The 10516-nt window shown below is 42.8% G+C and overlaps 1 protein-coding gene across 1 annotated transcript; it reads left to right on the top strand.

Annotated features, from left to right (window-relative positions):
- The first annotated feature begins 241 nt into the window (after positions 1 to 241).
- ITM2A (integral membrane protein 2A) lies at positions 242 to 10355 on the top strand. The gene is made up of 6 exons (XM_080624898.1): positions 242 to 376; positions 4262 to 4393; positions 4626 to 4814; positions 5706 to 5816; positions 6799 to 6949; positions 9288 to 10355. The coding sequence occupies exons 1-6, from the start codon at positions 293 to 295 to the stop codon at positions 9374 to 9376; spliced, it is 756 nt and encodes a 251-aa protein (XP_080481024.1). The 5' UTR covers positions 242 to 292; the 3' UTR covers positions 9377 to 10355.
- The last annotated feature ends 161 nt before the right edge of the window (positions 10356 to 10516 follow it).

Raw genomic sequence — 10516 nt, 5'->3', positions numbered from 1 at the left:
CTCTGAGGACCTGATCGCCTCTCGCAGGGTGCCGCGCTCCACATCAATAGAAAGAGAAAAGGAACTTTCGGGCGCTCTCAGGCAGTTTACGGCTCATCTCCCTGCCGGGACGCGCCGGACCCACTCCGCCCGCTGGCCGGCGGGGACCGCTATGCGCCGCCCGGCCTGCAGGGGGCGGTGCCCGGCGGCGTGATGGGAGGTGGCGGGGGAAGGGGGCGTGGCCTGCTCGTTGTGCCCCGCCCCGCCGCCCGGAGGCTCTTCAGCGGGGAGGCGGCGGTGCGGAGTAGCGGCCATGGTGAAGATCGCGTTCAATTCGCCCTTCGCTCAGAAGGATGAGCCGAAGAAGGAGGCGGCCGAGGCGCTGGTGGCCGATAAGGTGCGGGGAGCGTGCTCTGCCTGCTGCCAGGCTGCGGCTGGAGGAGCGGGGCAGGGGGACGGCGGCGGTGGCGGTGGTGGTGGTGGAGGGGGTGGCAGGAGGACATGGACGCCGCCGCCATCTTCTCGCAGCGGTTGCGGGCTGGGGAAAGGCAGCGGGCAGCCCGCGGAGCTCTGCCGCCCGCCCCGCTGCTCCGCTCGGTGCACTCGGCGCCGGGCAGGCTCCCAGCGTGGTGGCGGCCGCCCTGCGGTGTGCCCCCGGTGTGGGGATGAGAGGGGCCGCTCCTCTCAGGGCCGGTGCAATGAGGGGCTGCCGGGTGGAGCGGGTCTGAGGGCTCCCGGCCGCCTTGAGGTTCCCTCCCTGCAGCCGTTTTCCCAGCCCGGCCGCCTCTCGGGCGGCCACGGGCGGTGCCGAGCTGCGGGGCTGGCGTGACATCGGCGGGCCGGCACGCAGGGGCAGGCCCGGCTGTTTATCTCGCAGCTGGGTCCGTGCCAGGGCCTCTTTTCCTGACGGGGTTTTAAACCTCCGCAGCAAGCAGGCGGGAGAGCCCAGCGCTCTGCGGGCTCCGGGGTTCGGCTCCAGCCTGGGGAAAGGCGCAGGGATAAATGCCGTGCTGTCGGCATCAGCTTGGCCCCAGGGAAGAGGCGGTTCGCAACTACGTCTTCAGGCAAACAAAGTGGGTTAGAGCTCGCTCCCTCCTGCGCAGAAACGCTCGCAGGCAGCGAGCTGGAGCAGCGCTGTGGTGAGGTGTCTGGGTTTCTGGTATGTCTCGCTTAAATTAAGAAACCTGCCATAAAGGGTTTTAAATAGAAACCTGAGGTTGGCTTTTCCTTCCTAACGAGTTGTCATATTGCTGACTTGAATTGAACTTTCCAAATCTGTGGGAGACTTTGACGTTTTGGTGAGGTGAAGATCAGCGTCTTGGTAAATAAACTCAGCCCATCCCATAATCCTCCTCTAGAGCTACTGATTTATTCGTAATTAGGGAGTAAGAAAATAAAAGGGCCAAAACCCAATAAAACTTGTGGGGTTGGCCTCTAGTGCCTGTTTTCCCCCTTTTTGTGCCTTCTAAGGTGTAATCAGGAAAGCAGCTTGCTTTCCAGCCTGCAGATCTTCTGCCTCACTTAAAATAGCCTGCCTTTAAAAGGGAAGGGGGTGCAGAGTGGTGTTAATTGCTCAGAGGAGTCTTGAGCTGTAGGAGTTGTGTGTGTGCACAGTTAATATAGTAGCACTGAATTATTAGATCAAAAGGAAGGAGGGAGAATAGGGGAACAATGTAGGTCAAGTACTAGTTTAAATTTTGAAAATATCCTCAGTCTGGCTGGTTGTAGGACAAACTCATGAGCTACTCCTGATGCGACTTGTTATATGTATTTTGTTGGCCTTGTACCATGCAAATTCTGAGCATAATAGTTCTAATATACACTTACACCTTTGCTTCTCTTCTCATGATAGCTGCTCTTCTCAGTTTGGCACACATACTGTTTTGTTACACCTGTCACAGTATTCTCTGTGTTTGCACATGTGTATGTGGGTTTTTTTAACAACTCTTCACTCTGACTTCAAGGCTTAGAGTTTCATGTACCCATCAAGTTCACCATTTTCCTCCAAGACAAACTTGTTCTAGTATTTTTCAGTGTCTCCTTTTTCTGGAATACTTGTGCAGAGCAAACAATCTTAATGGCTAATGTTGGCTGAAACAGCACAGGAAAAAGTCCCCTAGAGTATCTGCATGAAACGCTTGAGCAGAATACTCTCCCTACAGATTCTTTGGAGCTAGCTGTGTCAACAGTGTCTCTTGAGCTAGCTGCAGATGTTAACACAAGTGATTTGTCTTTTCTCTTACTCTTAGTTTGCTTTGCTTGTTACAGCACATTTTAGAAGTGCTTTTTCTTTGTGGTTCTTTTAATCACTTCTTATTTCTGAGCAGAGGCTTTGTAACCTACTGGAGCGAAGTCTTGGTATTGTATTCTCTTATCAGCCTTGTCAACTCATTGTTCTCAGATCCCAACTGCCTACAGTGCTTCTTAATATGATAAATACCTTTGCTTTGTTTGAAATACATGTAGAGCAAGTGTAGCTAATTACATGTCGACATCATCCAAGCTGTAGGATGTCTGTAGTGCCAAAACCTGCTGCAGACTGTTGCAGGCTAGATAAGTTACTGAACTGAAAGGTGTAGATGGAAGTGGCAGAATGTGAAGAGAACATAATTAGTCTTGATCTTAAAAGCCAGTTAACTCAGAAAGATGGTTTTCATATACTGCAATATAAAGTAGCATAATTTTGACTTTAAATAAAGTTTCAAGTCAAAATTATGCAGGGTTTCTTGCTTGTGGGTTGGTTAGGGTTTGTTTTTTTTTTTTTTTGACAAATGCTTAACTAGCCAATTGTAGCAGTTTTCTTGCTGAATCAACATTTTTCTGTTTGGAGGATGTGAGTGTGGAATGTAGGAGTATTGACTTTTGCAAAACAGCTTGTTTTTTGTTTCGGTACTTGCATAGCTGATGCATTTGACTTCTATGTTGCTATGTCTTGCTGAGCATGGAAGTATGTGCAGCCTTTGTAACAATGCTGTGGCTTGTGATCACAGATCGCTTAAATATATTGTGTTCTACAGGAGTGCAAATAGTGAGACCCAAATAAAGAAAAGCCTTGGAAGCTGCTGTGCTAAATCTAGCTACTGACTGTAGGAACAACACAAAGGAAAAGATGTTTTGCTGTGAAATCCAGTTTTCTTTCTGACCACTACAAAGAGCAGGTCTTGAAAACTCAGTGCTGAAATACCAGAGTCAGGAATCATTAAAGGCACATAGTTGGCCAAACATACAGATTACCTAACACTTTGAGGTTGGTTTGGTTTTTTTGTTGGTGTTTGGTTGGCTGGGTTGTTTGTTTGTGTTTTGTTTGTTCTTGTTAACACCCAAACCCAGTGTGTGTTGGCTCAAAGAGAAAGTCTCTTCTGATTGTTTAGTATTTGACAGTACTTCTGCTGCTTCTCAACCTGCATTGTGTGAGCTTTTTACCTGGAAGTCTAGAAGGGCACTGAAACAACTCTCGAGGGTTAAACTTGTCATTCAGACACCACCACTAACTTTGCACTTGGTATTACACAGCTCATCACCATATTACATGGTGGTGATAGTAGTTTCCTTTGGATGCAGTCTTCTGTTTGAGAGAGAGCTGGGTGTGGAGCAAACCCTTGAACTAGAGAGATAAGTTTCAGGGTACTAGAAACAAAACTTCCTTAGGACTTGGGTGGAAGAAGGAGTATTTTGAAGCTACAAGGTAGGATGTGCCATGGTGACTTTATTTTTACTTGGCATAACTTAAAGCTGTATTGAGGCTGATGAATGGTTCTCTTTCATAGTGAATTTATGTGTATTACAAGTTGCAAAACCTGAATGTTTGGCTGTTGTCAGAAGTCTGCCCCCCAGCTGATAGACAAAGTTGCATCTTAGCTTTTTCTGTTAGCAAGAGGAGGATAGGAAAAAAGCTTTTGGGAAAAGGCCTTAAAACAACATGTACCTTAGAATGACCTTGCTCTACAAATCCTGCTTTCCTTGTGCTATATTGCAGCTGCAGCACTGTATCCTTTGTTACAATTACTTAAATTCCTTATGGCTCAAACAGTTTTTGGATAAAGGCTTGTCTAGAAAGCATCTTCTAACTAAGAAAACATCCTCTTTCAGTGCTGTTTGAAAACTGATCTTAATATGGTATAGTATTTCACATAACAGTCTTCCTTATATAATGCTTGGTTTGCAGTTCTCAGTGCACACCTATAAGAAATAGAAAATGGTAGGTCAAAGTGAAGCAGTAGATAACAGCTCTAAATTCAAAAAAGGCTACACCTCCTAAGTTCTCATCTCTCATTATTTAAAGGATCCAGAAATAGCCACACATGGAGGTGAAAACTCATCTGGGAGATGCCTGTTGACTCTGCTGGGTCTAGCATTCATCTTGGCAGGGGTGGTTGTTGGTGGAGCCTGCATCTACAAGTACTTCATGCCTAAGGTAATGTCAAAGTTCTTTCTTTTTCAAGTATTACTGAATAAAAAAAGTGCAATTATAAATGGATTACCGCTCTAATAGAAAACCTTCAGTAACTGGGACATGAAGATTGTGATGTCCTTTATAAGAGCCCCAGGTGTGACAAAGCTGTGCTTTGTCATAGCATGAGTGTTAGAAATGCCAATTTTAAAGGAACATTTTCTGTAAAAATAATTATTCTTGCTCTTACTTTCAGCATAAGGTGTACCGTGGTGAAATGTGTTACTTTGAAAATGAAAATCATGATCGTGCAGTAGAACCATACTTCCTGCCTATTGCTGAAGAAGCTGACATTCGAGAGGATGATAACATAGCCATCATCGATGTCCCTGTTCCAAAGTTCTCAGACAGTGATCCAGCAGCAATTGTTCATGACTTTGATAGGGTGAGTATGTGTGAAAGGGTAAGAAATAAATAGTCTTGTTGCTCACTGGGAAACTGTGGAGCAGGTGGTATTTGCAACAGCTTCAGGGGTTTTGTTCTTGAGACTTTGAGAGCTTGCTGTCAATGTGTTAGTTGCATGTAGTTTCTCTAAAGCAAAGAGGATTGTTTTAAGTTGACTTTTTACTAAAGTTGTGTTGGTAGTATTGACGGGTATCCTTAGTCAGCTGTAAAAGCTGTCATAGGCTGTGAAGCAAACATTGGCACTGCAAATACAATCGCAGTAAAGGCACTAGAACTGACCTCTGTATGTGCTGCCTTCAACAGTAGCATTGAACACCACACAGCTGAGCTGTGCTACCTGTGTTTGCAGAACTTAGTCTTCATCTTTGCTGTCTTGACAGAAACTTTGCTATAACTTAAAGGATTCAGGCAACTTAAGAACTTCAGTTGATTCTGGCTAAGTGCTATGCAAAGTCATAGTAAAACAAATAGATCTGTTGATAATTTTGGTTTCTGCAGTTCTTGCACTCACTAGCAATGCTGATTTGACTTTTTCTGAAGAACTGTTTACAGAGAATGATTGTTTATCAGCAGTTGGATATCTTTTCATTGCACTGTGCTTAGTTGGATTTCCTCAGTTATGAAAGCATACTCCCAAATACTTTCTCTATGTTAATATAAACTGTACTCATTTAGAATTATGATAGCAGCAGCTTTTATAGTCAGCTCACTTCTGTACTTGTAAGTTCTTACACTAGACAGTTCCTGAACATACCTCTTTGATAGTCGCTGTGCATGATATCCAGATGTTAGAGTGTGTTTTTTAGTCCTTGTAGAACTGTGTTCTAATAGCCAAAGGTCATGCTTAATTAAAAACTTGTTTTCAAATTAGCTTTTGACTGCATATCTTGACTTGCAACTGGGTAACTGCTACGTGATTCCACTGAACACATCCATAGTTATGCCACCAAGGAATCTGATGGATCTCTTTGCAAAACTGGCGGTACGTGGAAACTTTTCTGTGTAGTTATGCTGACAAGATCACTTTTGATAAGAATGGGTGTTGCTCCTGAACCACAGGCTCTTGCTAGAACAGTCCTCTTGCCATCAAAGTACATAATCCCCCTGGCTCAGTCACTGTACTGAAGTTAAGGCCAGCTGTCAGTGTATGTTATGTTGATTAGATTCATGCTTAATGCTCTTATTAATACCTAGCTTTATGGAAGCTGAAAGCAGCTAGCAAATAAGGTTAAATTTAGCTATTATAAAGGAATTTGATAAAGCTCTAAATATCATGGAAAGCCTAACCTGAAAGTTACTACCAGAAAGCTCCCTTGCCCCATGAGAGTTTCAATGAAAAGACTAATGCTAGCTTGTGCTTGTGTTTTAGTGGTGTTTAGTGGCATTGTAGGTATGAGCTCACTGCAAGCACTGTGACTCTTCAGGGACCAAAACTGCTATTTTTTCCAAGATGACTTTAAAGTCAAGTGGATAGAGCTTGCTGCTACTTCCAAATTAAACGCAATACTGAGAAATCATGCATCAAGTGTACTTTTCAAAAAAGTCAGTAACTCCTCAGCAGCTGGTGCTAGAGGCTGCCTCATGTAGTTTAACTTGGTGTCTTAATTTTTATCCTCCTGGAGATAAAGCTTTAAGTGTGTGTCCTTGCCCCCATTTTTTCTGAGTTGGTCATGAGGGGTGAGAATTTGTTTCAATAGTGCTGTAATGTTCTGGTTAAGACTTTTAACTTTTGTAGGTGGAACTGCTTTTATTGTATTAGATGTGTTGCCTCGAACATGGAAGCTTTTATAATACTTTTTCTCTTCTTTTAACTACAAACTTTCTGTTGCATACAAATAAACTTTTTTTGTAAAGTAAAAAGTAAAGCTGGAATCTAGAACCTGAAGATCTTCTGAAGCAGAATAAAATGTAGTAATACGTGTTTTTAGCACGTTGCTGTATTTCAAGTTCTTTTTCTCTTTTAGACTGGCTCTTACTTGCCCCAGACTTACCTAGTCCGTGAAGAAATGGTGGTTACAGAGGAGATCGATAATGTGTCTGATTTGGGCATCTTCATCTACCAACTCTGTGTTGGAAAAGAGACATTCAGACTTCAGCGCAGAGACCAGATAACAGGTGGGTTCCCATCAGTAAGAAACCAAACCTGTTGCTGGAGGATGGAAAGGGTAAATACTTCAACCCCTGGAGCTGTGCGGGTTCAACATGAGCTGAGACTGATCAGAGAACAAATGGGTATTTTTCCCCTACCTTTAAGTATGTATCAGTAGTGTTGTTCAAACATGCTGAGAGTTTCAGTTATGGGATTAGAGGTTACAACATTTTTCTGTTTGGTTGAAACTGTAAGTTAGTTTGACCTTAAAATTCACATAATCCATCTGATCACGTGAGTCTGGGTACAGCTTAGTTTGTCGCTCTTCTACCTAAAACTGGGTTGCAGGAGCACAAAGTAAAAGCATTATCTTCTGGTTCACTTGCTTTGGAAAAAAAATGAAGTAACTGAACAACTAGTTCTGGATGTCCCAGACTTCCTCTCTGAAAGAGGAAGAACACTTCATAGGAACTTCCGAGCTCTGTTTCTTTACTGCCCATCTCTTCGCACCACTCCCTGCTATGCTGTGAAAAGAGTTGAATTTGAGGTGTCAGTAGTTTGACATACTGGGAGCAGGCCTGGAGTACAGAAACGTAGTACTTTGGATTTTAGTTCACTGTAGTTCTTAAAGCATTTCATAGTTTGCTGCTCTCACCAGACACAGGGAACTAATCCTTTGGCACTTGCAGCCTTTCAGAATGCAAATGTTTGGTTTGTCAGAACTCTCTGCTCTGGTTTTCCTCTTAGGCAAGAGTTTATTCAGTTACAGCTGAATTAGTTACATCAGGAGCCACATCTCCTGTTTGCTGGAGAACTACATCCTGTTGCTAGATAGAAGGCTCTGTATGTGGGAGCACGAGACCGGTCTGTAGTTAACGGCATAGAACACATGAAGAAACAGTAAATGCTGCCTTCATGGGGGAGAGAGGCTTGTATCTCTTAGCTTTGTGAAAATACTTTTATGAACAAGTCTAAATTGATTGCTGCTGTGTCTGAGACTAGTCTACAGACAATAACTGCAAATAATGTTTATGGTATTTCCTTAAATAATCTTATTATAACATGTTGTTGACATCTTCACAGATGCATAAAAAGATTCTAGTAAATGAATAATGATGCTTGGTACTGTCTCTGTTCCGTAACCTTGTTTGCCCTTGGGAGGAAGGTGAAAGAGGGTGGGAAATCTAGTCAGCTGGAAGACTGCTGCTGAGGAGAAAATTGTTCAGGAGCAAGGCTTGTCTTGCTATCTAGGTCAGATTTCTAGCATGTTTGTCCTCTAACATGTACAAGCTATGCACACATAAACAATTAGACTGAAGTGGGTAAACTCCTTTAACTTCTGTGGAGAAGTAGTCTTGCTTCCCTGGTGCTGCATTGGCTCTTGGGTTTTGTAGGATGCATGAGTTCATCAGTTAGATCAAACTGACCTCAGGTTCTGTGGCTGGAGCTGTAACTGAAGGCATGTGAGGAACTTGACAGGTCATCCTAACTGTTCAGTTATGTTCCTGGTTAGGTGGCATTGAAAGCTTTGTAGCTTGTCCAGGCAATAAGACTGAGATGAATTGAAGGACAGCCTGGATTTGAAGTGCTTACAAACCAAACAGTGCCCTACTGGGTTTCATTTAAGAGCTAGTGCTTCTAGACTTCAATGGATAGCTTCTTTTGCTTACTCTGAACAATTCTCTGCTTATTAAGCTATAAATCTTTCTTCCCTAAGTTGTACACTGGAGTGCATTAGCAGCTTGTCTGTGATGGCAAGACTCCTATATTCTTGTCTCTTAATGAAGATTTACAGCTGCTACAGGTAAACTGCCTGTGTCAGATCCAATCTGGCATGTCCCAAAATAGAGAAAATCACTTTAATGCTGTTAGGGAAAACCAGTGAGATCATCAGCCACATGGCAAATCCTTACAGGGCTCAAGGTGAAGACATCTGTATAGAAGCACACTCTGTGTTAATACATCCTGAGTAGGGGGAAGTACTGATAAAGAACCAGGGTTTTTTCCCTACACCCTTTCTGAGTTACTGAAATAACAGGGAAGAGTTTAATCTGCTTTGCTTTTCCTTTTCTCTGTGGCTAGACAGGCCTATGAGAAACTGCCATAAACTACTCAGTGTTGTCTCTTCTACAACTAAAGTGGTGGCAGGGATGCTAGAAAAAAGTGCTTGCTTGCTTTGTCCCTGTGTTTGTACATGGCTCCCACTTTGGTTGTTACTGTTCTGACAATGTGGGAGGTGCTTTGTTAGAAACCAAACTGCATGATTATATCTTGCTGCTGTTCATAATGTTACAAAACCTGTAAATACTTGCTACTGGGTTATAGCTCTGCTTTACTTAAGTTCTCCTCTTCTGTCTTCCCCAGGTCTGCAGAAACGTTCAGTGGAGAACTGTCATTCAATCAGACACTTTGAAAACTCTTTCGTTGTTGAAACAAAGATCTGTCAACAGTGAAAGGTGTTGGATGGGAGGTGACTAGTTCACACCTCCATTGAGAAGTCTGAGCATTAGACATCGACTTCTTAAAATGTGCAGTGATAATCAAAAGCCTTATGCATTTTCTGTGTATTGCTTGTATTTCAAAAGACAAAGTCACCATTTCAGCTTTCTTTGATCCTTGGTATGACTTTTTAGTTGTCTCATGTAAATGTTAAATTTGAGTAAGGTTTTTTTAGAAGGTTAATACCAGTTTATCTGTTGAATGTGTTTGATTTAGTGTAATCTGGGAATGGCAGAAAAATATATATATAAAAATGTTAACCAATTCCTTGGCTGGAACCAATTCTGTTCACCTTAACTTTCACAGAATGATTAATATTAACAATCTCTCGTTTGCACATCTTGTGTAGTTCTGTAGAATAGCTCTGCACTCCGCATCCTGGCTAAAAAACCTGATCCATATCATTAAAGGTTTATTTTGACTACCATGTGTGAAGCATGTAAAATCCAGCCTCAGTGAGCATAAACCTTTAACACTACCCTGTTTCTTTTTGTGCAATTACTGTAATGAATTCGTATGTATATTTGGAACCTTCCCTGAGCTTATGTTTAATTCTTCTACCTTAGTTTGGTTTTGTGGTATTTAGTTGTTAGATTCAGATAGAATTGCTCTTAAAGCTTGTCAGGTTTTTTTGGTTATGAATTGGTTTATTCTGTAACTTCCTATTTCAAGACTCTGTTCTGGTATAGCTCACTTGTGAACGTGACTGTAGCTGTAACCTTAAACTACTCTGGCTTATATATACTTTTTAGATCAACTTTTTATGAGCAAGTAGTGTTACTACTGCAGTCAGCGCATTGTTCCTTTTTTTGAAACCTGCAGTGTAAAGATAATGAAGAGTTAGTGTCCTGCAGTTGATGAACTTGAGAGTTTTATTAAGGGACTTTATATTGGCATAAATTCTGCAACCCTATAATAAATGTTTCTCTAAAACTTTGGTGTTTGTGTGACTTCGTGGAGTTGAGAGTGTACCCTGGCATGTGGCCTGTGTGAGAGAGGTGATACTTATGGGTCTGGGGCAGCACACAGTGCTCTTCTCTCTTACCACTCTCACCCTTACCTCTTTTTCAGCTTGTGAGCTGAGTTACCTCGGC

This window comes from Psittacula echo (assembly GCF_963264785.1).
Source record: "Psittacula echo genome assembly, chromosome: 8".
Taxonomy (NCBI): domain Eukaryota; kingdom Metazoa; phylum Chordata; class Aves; order Psittaciformes; family Psittacidae; genus Psittacula; species Psittacula echo.
This window is presented reverse-complemented; position numbering and strand designations above follow the sequence as displayed.